Source organism: Agelaius tricolor, unplaced genomic scaffold, assembly GCF_023055355.1.
Source record: "Agelaius tricolor isolate 1412-34295 unplaced genomic scaffold, bAgeTri1.0.p SCAF_2, whole genome shotgun sequence".
Lineage (NCBI taxonomy): Eukaryota > Metazoa > Chordata > Aves > Passeriformes > Icteridae > Agelaius > Agelaius tricolor.
Genome location: NW_027269262.1, coordinates 11,666,914 through 11,681,069, shown reverse-complemented (window position 1 = coordinate 11,681,069; position 14,156 = coordinate 11,666,914). Strand labels below are relative to the sequence as shown.

The 14,156-nt window shown below is 41.5% G+C and overlaps 1 protein-coding gene across 4 annotated transcripts in view; it reads right to left on the bottom strand.

The window, feature by feature from the left end:
• DUSP22 (dual specificity phosphatase 22) overlaps positions 1-14,156 on the bottom strand; it is a 44,059-nt gene that overhangs the window by 25,307 nt on the left and 4,596 nt on the right. For 2 of the 4 annotated variants that reach the window (XM_071452889.1, XM_071452914.1), the window contains exon 2: positions 11,932-11,965. In XM_071452889.1, coding sequence (XP_071308990.1) covers positions 11,932-11,965 — 34 coding nt within the window. Of the gene's footprint in view, positions 1-4,260; positions 4,344-11,931; positions 11,966-14,156 lie in introns of all 4 variants that reach the window. The other 2 variants (XM_071452899.1, XM_071452909.1) reach the window with 2 other exon arrangements.

The following is a 14,156-nucleotide window of genomic DNA, read 5'->3' as shown; positions in this document are numbered from 1 at the left end:
TGAGATGCAGCTATTTTCAAGCTGTTGCACAATCCACATCAACAGTCTATTTAGTTTGGGCGCACATTCATCTCCATATAAGCCCCAGAAGAGGGTTAAACACCTGGAAAATCCAGAGATAAACACCTCAGTGGACCTGCGACCATATTCTTCTGTTATGATTAACAAGATCTACCTTTACACATCTTAATTCGAGCAACTGGAACAAAAATTTTTGTCATCTGCAAATGTGCTGAGGTGCACTCGATCCCTCTGTCTATGTCATTGATGAAGATATTAAACAGTAGTGGTTCCAATACAGACCCCTGAGGGGCACCACTCATGACTGGTTTCCATCTGGACATTGAGCTATTGACCCTCTGGATGTGACCATAAAAGCAATTCCTCATGCACCAGACAGTCCAGCCATCACATTCATCTCTCCAATTTAGAGAAGGATGTTGTGGAGTACCATGTCAAAGGCCTTACAGAAGCCTAGACACAAGACAACCTGTTGGATGGATCCTACAGGTCGTTGCCAGACAAGCTATTATCTAAAGCACACTTGGAGACATATTTCCCCATCTACCTTTCAGTGTCTCATATTCTGAATAGAAATCTTAAAACCTAAACTAATGGAGAAATAGAATAGAAAAAGCAGGTGGCAAGAAACCTAATTATTCTTCTCTGCTCATGGCTCTTATGTGGATTTATAAAACATCTGTGAGTGTCCCATGGGCAGCCATCCAAAGTGCTCTGAAGGAAACAACTTGATTCACCAAGGCTGCTGCCCCTGTGCATCTGAGGAAGCATACATGGTGCTGCTGGACACTGCTCTCACTCATTACATATGAAATAACAAACCTGGTTCCATATGGCATGCACACTTTTCTCTTGGACATGCTACCTGCTACCCATAGGGCTTCCATGAGATAGATATTTGTATCACAGGAGGTATAAACATGCATCTTTAAACTACAAAATTCTCACCAAATTGCTTAAGATCCTGTGTAATATTGGTACACTTTGTTGGAAAAATAGCCTTAGAATGCTCTCTGAATATATTTCAAAGTCAGTTTTATTAGAGGAAAAACTTCTTTGAAACATTTTATGCAAAAGAACTAAAGAATATGGAATATGGCAAGATAGTTCAGGCCAGATTTTGGCAATTTTTTTCCAGTGTAAATCACTTGAAGTCTTACAAACAATTCTGTGTCTTCACTTAATGCAAGCTAGCCATGTCTAAAGGTGTAAGAAGTCTTAGAATTCAACTAATTTTATACCTACTTTTTTCTGTTATTCCAGCTTGAAAGTACTCATGACTTCCGAAACTTTGATTATGAGCCACCATGAATCAGACATCCATAAGGGTTTGTAAATGGTGGTTGAGATAATGTCCAAAAGCAAATTACTTTTTTTAAGTATATCTCAGTAGACACACGTAACCTAACCAATATAATACTTTGTTGTGAAACTCTTCAATCGTTTTCTAATAGCTTATAACTTAGGAGGAACTGAAGCAACCTATACCCAAAACCTAAGTCACACAGGAAAGCATACTTTTTAAAAGGTACTGTGAGCATTTCAAACAACCAGGTAAAAACAGTCTGTAACATCACAGAGAGGGACAATGCCTCGAGTTACTACAGCAGAAAACAATTTTATAATCCATAGCAAGTTGGTGTTCATCACACAGACTGATGTTTGTTTCCATTTCTTGAGTATTGCATTTTTGACTATGAATGACAAAGAGAGATTAGGCATTCTCATTCTCTACCCACAAGACCCACTGTGTATAGAATCAGTACTTCTGATAAACCACTTTAAGTGCTCCACTCAGATGTATTATTGCATCAAAACGGTGATGAAACTTCAAAATCTGACAAGCAAGATGTGGTTTATTTTTGACTTCTGAGAGTTAAAGTATGCATCCATATTCTTTGTTCCATACACAGGCAGAAAAGACCAAATTCTCTTTGATAACATGCTACTAATACAGTACTGGCTTTTCAATATCAAAAAACACTTACCCTCCTTAGCATGCACAGAAAGCTTTGTCTAATGAATTATTTGTAGAATTTCCTACAGGTTCCTACATCTCCTACAGGACTAGGGAATTCTGGAGATAAAATATTCTTAGTTAAAGACAAAGGCAACTACTGCAGAAGCAAAGGCAGCTTTTTACAGGTGATCAGCATCCACATAAATGCATACACATGAAACAGGGAATCTCAGGGAAAAGATATTTCCTTATCACCGCAATTGCATGTTTAGAAGTCTGAATAACATCAAATGATTTCTGAACAAAAAGTAATCACTTTCCACGAGTGAAATTTGGTGAGAAAGGGATACACATAGGGAAAACATTTCTATTTGATTTCAGTGGACATGAGAACAATCCCCAAGCACAATGTGGACACACAAGCTGTAAACAAACCCACCTAAAACCTGGCACGGATGTAAATAACAAAGAAAGTAACCAAACCTAGCAAAAGTTTTCTAGGCTTTTGTTCCTGAACAGAAGCATTCAGTCACAAACAATCACTGCAGTAAGACCATGACTGATAAAGTAATCAAAATTAGCTCAGCTCCCAAAGAAATGGAATTTGAAATCCTTACACTACTTTAGGAACTGGGGAGGAGTTTTAAAGGAACTATACTGTATGCAGAGAAAATCGAAGGCACAGTTGGAAGCCGGGGTGATTAAAGCAAGTCCATCCTCAACCAGTTAACACTGTTCACGTGTTTGTTTATGTGCCACTGTTACTTTTGAGACGCTGCTGTGAACCAGATTGGGAACAGAGCTGGGTAAACATAATCCTTCACGACTTTTGTGGTGGTAACTAGAGGAAGAAATGGTGCCCTGGTTATATTTAAACCACAAAAGCTCCCAGTTTATTTACCATGCAGCCTCACAAACAGATGCATCACCACAAGCAAGGAGGTGGTGTGTGGGCTGCCAAAACTACCACCATCACCACCACCACCAGAAGCACTGGCCTGAGGCTGCAGCTGATCTGTACCATGCAGCTGATCTGTCTTCCTACTTTTCTAATATGATAAAACAAAACAAAATTCCATTCATTTTAAAGACCAGCACCCTAGAGGCAACATGACACCTCCTTTACTCAGCACAAATGTTTATCTCTTCAACTAAAAGCACTCTTGAAATTCAGTCTGTTTCAGACTTAACAAGCATCAGGCACAACACAAGTCAAATTGACAGTGTAACAAAGTCAACAGCTAAAGCACATTTTATTTTATGAAGCACATTTATAAATCTGCTGCAGCACATTTATAAATTCAAGGTCAACCCAGAGTTTACTATTACCTTGATATTGGGGTTGACTGTGACTACTGGGGACACCTCTTGTTTGGCTTACCTATTGACTTGCCTGGGAGAAGTGGAAATTCTGTAGTTTAAGAATTGAAATCACTGGAGACATTTTGCATGAAGAAAAAGAAAAGCAGAGATTCCCAGCAGCATATGAGGGCTAACACCAACTACTGCCTTACCCACGATTTTGCCACATTTCATGAGAAGTGGAATGCAGGGAAGGAATGAACAAATTTTAGAGGATAATAGTTCCTGACATAAATCAAATAGCCGGATTTTAAGATGTAGCAAAGCCCAGGCAGACTCCCCTCCAAGGTAAGCTGGTGTAAAGAAGAAATCATAGCATTCCAACAAAGGAGACCTGTATCCTGTTCCCAGCTCCTTCCCTGCTCAAGATAACACAGTAAATACAGGTCTTCAGATGAGTTTCCCTTCAGTAAAATGGGAATAATACTTTATGTAAAGTTTTGAAGACTACAGATGCCCTGCTATTTTAGATCTATTATGTGAGGATCACTGGTTCCTCCCACACTCCAAGCCTAAATAAGGCAATTTCACATAGAAAAGGACTGCAAACTCATCTGCCATAAAGATTCAAGGAAGGGGCCCAAGTACACAGAAGGGTTAGTACTGGGGAAGGAATGTTGTTTATGTGATGCTTAAACTCCCCACAGAACGAAACTTACCTTTACTATTAAATTAATAACATAATCTCATTATTGTGTTATACAGATTGACAGTGTAGTTCTTTTCCCTTGTCAGTTACATTTCTTGTTGTTATAACAGCAGCAACAACAAAACCTGTGACTGGATCTCAAAACTACAGCTTTCAAGAAAATCAGTCTCAAAACATCAATTGCACAGAACAAAAAATTAACCCCAAGATGACTGTGACAGTCAACTGCAAAGGAATGATTTACTATGGAGTCCCCCATAACTCTTACCTCAAGCATAGGGCGGGCACTGTCATGGATTGAAAGAATGTGCGTAATGTTATTCTTACTCAATTGTTCTACATCTCGGGCATCTGTGATAGAGGGAAAAAAGGAAGATTTTTTTTAATCTCTTGAAATAGCATTTCCATTATGCACGTTGAAAAGTTACTTATTGTTGATACATTTCCTTTTGAAGCTGCATAAAGTCAGGCAAAACCTCAAATGCAGCTGTTCTAGAACACCATCATCAGAGTGGGTAACGGGAAGACACACTTCTAACTCCAAAACAAATTATATACTATATAAAGACCAAGCTTAAGTGACTCAGGAATGTGTTCTCAAGTCAGAAGTTTCATGTATTTTGCATCTGAAATGTAAGTCTGTGCGTGCCTGTGTGCAGGTGATGGCCATCTGAACATGCACTCAGAGCTGTACAAGAAATATCTGACCTCCTCTCTACCCACAAATCCCCCTTCAGGGAATACATTTTCACTTGGGAAACAGACCCTGTGATATCCAGGTCTGAGAAGGGAAGCCAACCATATCACTTGAATTGAGGTCTCTGCAGACAAGCCACGACGATAACAAGATTCTTACTTTCAGTGAACCAGCAGAGAAAAATGTGCATTTAGCCAATACAAATGATAATTTTAAGTCTAAAGAGACACAGGTGATAAATATATCAAATGTATAAAAAAGCAAAATGCTACAGCAAGGAAGTGCAGTTGTGAAAAGGTGGTTCCTAGACCTGTAACCAAGGGGTTTCAGACATTCAAAACTGGAAAGAAAACTGAGGTGACTGAAAATTTGATGCTAGATACGGCAACACCATGGGCTTGATTCTATGAGAAAAAAAGGGTAAAATAGACTATCTGTCATCAGTGAGCAACTTTCCCCATACTAAATTATCAGCAGGTCAAAAAACAACCTGAAAGAACCAGCAATACAGGTAGAAGTTAGCTTGTGCCCATCTACTTTTGACCTTTTTGCTTAAGAATGGCACAGCACACCACGGTAATACAGCAGTGGTTTTGTGATGGGAACACCTGCCTTCGAAACCTGCCCATACAATCTTTTCACATTAGCCTGGTTGCACACAAAAAGAGAGCACTGACCACAAAGGTTTCGAACCGGCTCTCTCTAGGTACAAAAATAATAGCATCACCTGTACGTTCTTTATGTACATGCAAGAGTTCAATTAGCATCTCTCGGGTCATCTTATCCACTTACTGTAACGTTTCAATGCCTTCTCTACATCACAAAGAAGAGCTGGACATTTAATTATACTGCCCCATAGACAAGATTCAAGTGAGCACAGTAACAAGCAATGAAATTTAAACCTAATCCAATTATGAAAGCTTCTCTACAGCTAATAAAATGAAGAAAAGAGTTAAAACTGCAAGGATTTTATTCACTACTGCTCAAGCCTGCATGATCAACACAGATGCCTAATCCTTCAGGAGAGAATTAACACAAATTCTATCTGAAACAGAATTAAAGCCTAGCTTCACAGAACAAATAAAATTTCCTAAAAATTTCAGAGAAAACATTTCAAAGAAGAAATGCTAATGCTCGCCAGGCGACATCCTCTAATCCACCTGACCTTCAGATTTTTTTAACAGTTTGTAGGACAGTCTCAATTCCTTAGGGAATGCCTAAGCAGGCAAGGATTTGGAAACCCAGAAACCAGCCTAAGTGCCCCTAAAAATCAGTTTTCTGTCTCACAAAGACTAAGGGCAGACTCCAGAGCATGCTGGCTGGAATTCATGGTGTTAAGGTACACCTAGCACAATGTGAGACCCCAATCTCTAATTATCAGTATGACCTATGTGGTAAGAAATGTCTTGCCACACAAGGCAAACTGCTTTAAAAGAAGATATGATCCAAATTAAATGCTGACTGCTTTGAATTAGTTTGAAAGGCCTAAGACTGAAATACCTTAGTTCTTCAGTTAACAGAGACTCAGGCTAAAGGAATTTCAGCAAATCAAAACTATACACTGAGATTTCAGATATTCCTAGAAACAAGCTGGAAATGGCCATCCCAGACCTACATGACCAGGTAGCCAACAAGTCCTTAATATATTGGGAAATAAGCATTCAATTCACTAAAGTAGAGGAGAAAAAGCTTCCCAGCTACTTCTGGATCTAAACTTCAAACAGTTTACAAAGGGGAAATTCCCCTGGTTCCCCAGCACCTGCCTTAAGTCTCTACAGATACTACAGATAAGGCTATTTAAACAGCAGTACAAATAATATATCCTGTCACTCACAGTCTCATACCATAAATAACAAAAAAAAATTTAGAAGTTATGTAAAGAACCTCCAAAAACCAAAAGAACCACCACCACCACTGCAATTCTAACTTCTTTGCTGTAGCACAATGCTGTACAAGCACATGCAAGCTCACATTTTGAAATCACAGTGTGAAACACCCCATTTTCAAATGTTATGATTAATCCTACCTACCAGAGCCCCCTCCTGTGCATCCTCTAAAGGGTGCCTCAAATGCAGTATTATTCCTCAACAACAGCTTACCTAACATTCTGTGTCATACAGCAAAATGCTTCTAAGCTAAGATGTGGACTTTTGAGTAAAGCCTTTGGGAAATTCTCTCTTCACACAAAATGACACAATTCACACTGGGGAAGTCTTCCTCTCTCCCTCCCACATTTAGCCTTTTTTCCCTCAGTTTCATACTGTGACTCCAAGCTTGACCTCTACTCAAGCAGAGAGCTACAAATACTTGTATACAAAACCAATGCCAAAGTCATCAAAATGGGACTGCGGCCTCAGAATTTGTCTCCCTGCAGCTCTGGGAAGCCTTACTGTGTGCTGGGGAGAAAATCACCTAGTGCAGTGTGCTTCCATCCCTGTCACCAAAAGAGAGACACAGCTCCAACCACTTCAGTTAAGGCACATCAATGACTGAACAACTCCAACAGTACAGTGGTGAAGTCTCAAATGTACCTACAACCATCCTCTCTGCCTTCAGTATTTTAGTGCCTCCACGGAAATGCAAGGTGAGGGATAAGGACTTCCTCTTAGACAAGGCAAGTCAGCCCAGCATGTACAACAGTATTAAGTCTCAATCTGCAGATGTATAGAGACAATTTCATCATCATAACATCATCTTGTTTTTATTATATAAAGCAAAATTTTGTCTACAGTTTCTCTTCTGCTTTGGAGAGAGCTAGATAGAGAGACAGCCACCTAAAGAAGAACATCCTCTGCAGTGGTTCAGAGCACTAAGAGCTATTACTGAGAATGGTTTCCCATCAGGAGAGCTTTGTTCCTGAATCCAGTTATGTGCAGTTACAGACACACACACACACACACAAAAACTGTGTACGTGAACAAAACCTCCAACTCTCCTGTGTCCACTTCACACTTTGTTCTAAAATATATTTTGTCCCATCCTCTCAGAAGGACCTTTTTGGGGAACAAGAAAGGTGGGGAAAGAGGTCAGTATTCTGTTTAATGGAGTACCTATAGTCTTCCTTCAAAAGGTGAAGCTGAAAAAGGAAATGGTACCTCCATCCTCTCCTGTTTTCAGTATCTAATATAAAGCCTTAGGAAATGGAACTTAAAAAAATAGTAAGCAGATGAGAACAGGAATTAACTGACTTTAGAAACACAGCAGAACTACTTGGTGGGCATTGCCTTTTTATACACTTAGTAATGGGAAGGGCAGAAACTTCCCCAAGACTCTCCAGACCATCCACAGCAATACTGGACTCTTTGGGGAAATTAAACCTCATATTGTGGCTTTCCCCTTCAAATTAAAAAGCCCCCAAATATTCCATGGAAAAAACCTTGAATGATTACAAACAAGGAAGAACACAAGCTCTTTAATATTCAAGGTAGAAACACTCTTGAGTCTCTGGTTTCTGCTACTGCCACACCTCTTGATTTGGAAGCAAACTGAACACCCACTAAGAATCTCTCATCAGAAGAAATAGATTTTGTTTTCCATTTGTGCAGAGAACCAGGCTGTCCTGTCAATCCCTTAAGGAACAAAGCAACCATTTTTGTTGTGAGCACAGGTGACTTTAAAGGGCCATCAGGTTTCCAGTGCAGAAGACAAGTGGACATGCAGTCCCACAATAAATTCTTTGTCTTTTGAGAGGACCGCATTTCATCTGTAAGGTACAAATGAAACAAAACAAATCTTCTCCAAAACTAGAGGCAGAAAGAGGAGTTAACTTCCTCTTTCTTTTCCCTCATTTTTTCCTCTTAGCCTGCTACTCTGCCATTTGCAAAGAAATAACTACTCCTTCACTTTCAAAGAAAAATCTCAAGTGCTGTTTCCTTCTGGGCTTTCAGACCAGACTCAGTCTTGTATTTTATATGGACATCTATGGTTCTTCTTGAATTTTTCTGCCCTCTAGCTGTGCAATCTCAAATATAAGCTCTCAGGAGCATGCCACACTTTTCATGTGCTACTGATGAGCTGAATCATGCTTATAGAGCCTGTGAGATAAAAAGCACTTGAACACATGCCAAAATCTGTGCTTATTCAGGAAAGATTTTCAGAGACATACTCAAGCTCTGTCGACTTAGGGGGATTTCAGGAGATACTTCAGTGCTTTTCATAATCAGCACTACATGTAACTTTCTACCCTAAAGACCCTTAAGGTGATTACTAAAGCCTCTCTCAAGTCTATGTGCTTAGAGGTTTGTGAAGCACCAAACAAAGCAGAAGCAGCAAGCTCAGCTCCCATTTCTGCCACAGGTTCATTTCACAAGCTGTATCTGGGCCTCAGTTTATCTCCCAGTCAAGTGCAGAATTTGCACTGCTCTGTCATAGACTGTATTTAAATTTACTAGGCTTAAAAGCAGAAATATAGCTGAATGGTGAATAATAATTCCCCAATCAGAGCAATTCCTGAATGCCTTCTCCAGACAACAGCCCTCCAAAATTAGTGTTTAACATCTCAAACATCCTTTCACTCAGCAGAAAGGCACCCATCTAGAAGAACTGTGCCTTTTCCCAGACTGCCAGGGCTCCCAGAGGTCTCCCATGCAGCAGCAAGACAGGAGTGTGAGTAGGATGGTACTTTGATTGAGCTCTGGAAACCAAGCATGCCCAGGCTCCCTGAGGAGCCACTGGGGAAAGACTATCCTCCAGAGGGCAGATCAGAGCGATTTACAGACATTCCCCTGACTCAACTTCAGGAGAAGCTGCTTCCTCTCCACCCCAGCTCAGGGACTCAGACAGTGCCTAGAATCCTCAGCCCTGTGTCTGGGCAAGACACACAACACCAGGGATTCAGTGTTTCCTCCTCTTACTGACAAGATGCAACTTTATTCAATTTCAAGCTATCAATCTTAAGCTGAAAAACAGGAGACTGATCAAAAAATGCATTACAGGAAATAATTTTGTAAATCTCTCCCTTTATGAGTAGCTAGTCATTTCAGCTGCCCAAATCAGGATACTCTGACCAGTCCCAACTGCACATGCTGCTGAGTATTTCTCAGTCAGTGATCCCCTTCGTGGCAGCCTCAATGCTCACTAGTCACTTTTTAAAAAAGTCTCACAAATCAGAACATGGCCCAAGAACATAAGGATCAAAGTCCTCCAGAAAAATACACTGGTAATTAACCAACAACCTGTTCCTAAATGGGATGACTTCACCGCACAGAGAGCTTGCTGCAACTACTCCTAAGCAGGGAGGCAAGGGGATGTTGAGGCACAAGGAATGCAGAAAAGGGTAAGAATTGTAAAAGCACGCTCTCGTATTAGTGAAGTACTGCAAAACCTATCTTTTCCTCTCCAAGTATGGTAGCTTATCTGAGATTATAACAGGTACTTGTGAGGGGAGAATGTAATGATTAAATGCAATCTTAGCAAAGGTCATAGCAGTAAATAAACGGACATTTTTGTTTGTATTTTAATTAATTTAAAAAACAGACTCCATAAAACAAGCACTGGGGTTAAAGTCTTTCCTCTCTTTTCTGGAGGTAAGCAGAGGCATTACACCCTCTGCTTTTTTCAGTGAGGTTCCCAGAGACACCTCCCAGCCACAGCACCTCCACCTGCACACCTCTGCTCTCCACGTGGGTGTGACCTGCCCTGCAATTCCAGGGCCACTCCCAAGGCACACAGGGAGAGACAGGGCCACAGGCCTGGCGTGGGCAGAGATGCTGACTCACTCTGCAACCCTGGCCAAGTCCCCTGCTCTGAAAACAGAGCTGCACCAGCAAACAGATGCTCCTGCTGAGTTTCACTCCCCTGGGCAAGGGCTTACCAGTGGGATGGCCATGGTGAGAGGGACTGATTGGGAGCCATGTTACCAGGGCCCATCCTGCCCACCCTACCTGAAACCTAAGGGACTCGACTATCCAACATCTTCCCAATTCCACCCCTTGCCTGAATTACTTCAGGAAGAGAAAAGAAAACAAAAAGAGGAAGTAACATGGCTGTGACCAAGTTTTAATTCTGTCATCAGACCATGCAGTGGTTCCATCCAAAGGCTTTCAAAACTACCCTTTTGGCCTTATTTTCTTTTTTTTTCCTATATTTTTCTTTTTTCCCCTTTCATTATCAGCATGAAATCACCTCTATCCTCTCATTTTCCTTACCACAGCACGATTAACTCCCTCAAACAGTAGCCACTGTACTTGTGTTTATAGTGTGGCAAAAGGCAGCTTTTAACCTCACATGTACCTCCGAGCTGCCTTACAAACTTATCAGCTCCATGTCCCAAGGGGCAGCAAGCGCTGGATCCATAGTATGGGTCAGCAGATCCAGAAGCAGGTAAATCAGGCAAAAACCACTGAACTCGGGTTTTGGTATGCAGAGGCGTGGAAGGAACAGTGGGCATGAGGCAGAGAGAAGGTGCAACACCATCTAAATCCAGTGTAGATGTTGCCAGCCTTAACAGACTGGGTGTGGTATCAGACTGCCCAGGAAGGACAGGATATCTATTGCAGGAGCCCCTGTGAGCCCTGCTTTGCTGTTTTACCCAAGCATAGGAAAGATGGGGTCCACATCTATGTCAGATACACTGTACATGCACAAGTGGTTTACTTCTGTGTAGAGAGAGAACTGCCAGAACTGCTGCTAAGGAAGTGTTTTGAGAACAGGTCATTTATTTGGATGTCTGCATAAAGTTTTCTGTGATTTCTAAATGTGTCTGTTTTTCTGTACACAAAAAATAAACCTTATGCATGAAGGAAAAAAAATCCATAGAAACTTACATCTGCAACAGAGACAGTGTGAGTATCAGTGGTCAGGCTGCAAGCAGCAGACATATCAGTCTCACAAGCGGTGACAACAGAACTCTTTAGCAGTTGTTATAAATAACCAAAATAATGAAAGCAATGAGCAGGAGGTATAGGAAGCCTTTACTTATAAGGAGGACTTGCAATAAGCCTTACAAAGAATCTGCCTGGCCCACAGGCTTGCTTGCCAAGCACGGGAATCGTTTAAGGCAGGCCAATGTTTAGGAATTCCAGCTGAAGCATGCTCCAAGGAGATGGTATTCATTTTACTTTTCTCAAAGTACTTGCAGCACAGCACACAGAGGAGAGAGCAAACGAGTGCTACCAGGTGAATCCAGACATGAAGCAAGATGGGGTTAAAAAGCTACAGAGATGCCAGAGAATCTGAGTGCCTGCAAAACACTTTAGGACTCTTGCTAAGTAATCCTAGAGATAATAATAAAACTAATCTTACCTTTAAAGTTGCCAATGAACAAGCCAGGCAGAATCTGTGAGAAAGAAATATAGTATCAAATATAGATATCTTGTGGTAAGACAATTTGACAAAGTTCAATTTGCATACAGGATGGAACATACTACTTTAGCAGATTATTGTGAAATGCAATCTAAAACATGCTGACAACTTTTGCAACCTTCTCAGACCAGATAGCTCTAGGCATACTGTGCTTTGACACCATTCCTTGGCAGAAGGGGGTTGTTAATCGTGGGGATTCTTTCACTTAATGGAGGCTCTCCAAGGACAGCAAATGTAGTTTACAAATTACAAAGCAGCCTCACAACACAGCTCTCCCCTGCCCCCCGCAGCAGGGTAACAGCTACCCTCATGGAACTAATGATGAAACTTCACAGAGCAAAGGTGATTTGCCTAAAGTTGCTAAGGAAGCTGGACAAAGCCCTGCAAAATGACATCCTTCGAGGCTTTTGAAGTGTAAAGCCATGCAAGTCAGGGCTGCAGCACTGTGGAGCTCTTAGAGGAAATCACTGCAAACAGTAACTTGTGTGCTCACATAGCAAGAGAACTGCTGAAAGTCTGTGAAATGCATGTTTCTCTCACAGATCTACCCCTTCACCCCACACTCTCGGATGCCTGCACAGGGGTCAGTTACAGGACATTCTTTAACTTCACTTCAGACTCCTTCCATAACAAGTACCAGGTACCTGGGGAGTATCAAGGTCTGCCAAGGACCAGCATGTGCTTGAGGGCACGTGCACGCACAGACACAGAGGCAGGTGACACTGTAGTGCTACCCCTCCTACCAAACTTGGGAACAGCAGTACAGACATCAAAAACCGCCAGGCACACTGAACTGCTGGCCAAGATTTTTGTCCTCTGCCACGTGAAGTCTCTGACCCACACCCACATCCTTTGAGGAGATCAGAGCTGTGGTGGTGAAACCATACAATCCATTTTTCTTCAGTCCACATATAGCATACCACCAATGCAGATACATCAGCACTGACTTCCTATAGCCTTAGCAACACCCCAGTGTCACCACAACAGCAGCAACAGCCTCTCAGGCACAGCTACTTAAAAGGAAAACTCCACCTATTTAGGAAAGTCATGAAGGACTTTTCATCAGGGATCATTGCCACAGACTTGGTTTCACTGCGGCCCTCCTGCTGAAAGGTGACCCAGCTCACCATGTACAGGTTAGCAGGACCAGCAAAAGAGGCTGTAAAACAGCTTCTGACCTGCCCTAACTTCACAGCTTTCATCTGGTCAAAGCATCACTTTCGCTGTTATTTATCGAGCCTTTCGGGAAACAGAAAGCTGCAGCACCTCTTGCACTCCTTGCAGCTTTGGTTTGTGCAAACATTCCTCCCTTTAGGCTTTGCTGGGTGATCACTCTGCCTGCTCTGTCTCTGTGTCACACCAGCTCTAAACACAGGGCTCAATTCCCCCCCCCCCGATACAAAAAGACACCTTCTCCAGGACCCTTGCTGTACCTGATTGCTTGTAGACCCTTGCCTGAAAATTAAGGGCTGATTGACAGCACTGGTTCATCAAGAAAACAGTTCTTTAGTATGGGCACCTGTACATTTTGCAAAAAGAAGCTCAGATAGATTTCTCCCTTTTTTCTCCCTTTTCCTTCCCTCTTCATTTGTACAAATTCAACATTCTTACAGAGACAGCAAAAATGCCCAGGCCAGTTTCCAATGCCAGGGTATGGTGTAGGGTAAAGAAGCTTTACAACATCCTGCTGTCCCCTTCCATGTGTACAAGACTAATGGTTTCAAGGGCCAATTCAGTATTTCAAGCACTCTCGATGACATTGCTAGTAGTGCAGCTCTAATGCTGCATCCCAGGCTAGGAAAATGAAGCCTGTAGCTGTTCCAGATAGGGCAGTACTCAAAAGTCACTGCCAAATAGACTAATTCTACAAAAAAAATCATGTTCTAAAGCAAAAGGGACTCAAGTTATGAACGAATTTCACTAACAAGATCACCCCAAAGAGCTCCCTCAACTTCAGTATAAAAAATTAAAAAAAAATGTAAAGGCTTTCTGCTATTTTGAAATAACTGTCTGGTATTTCCTATCTGCAGCACAGATCTTCCATCACACCATTACTGCTGTAGACTATGGCATTTTAGACTCCAAGACATTATTTCTGCATCAAATGTGTATTCTCAAGAGAGAATAAAAGCCTAATTTCAATTCACAGTCATTAAGCTTTGACA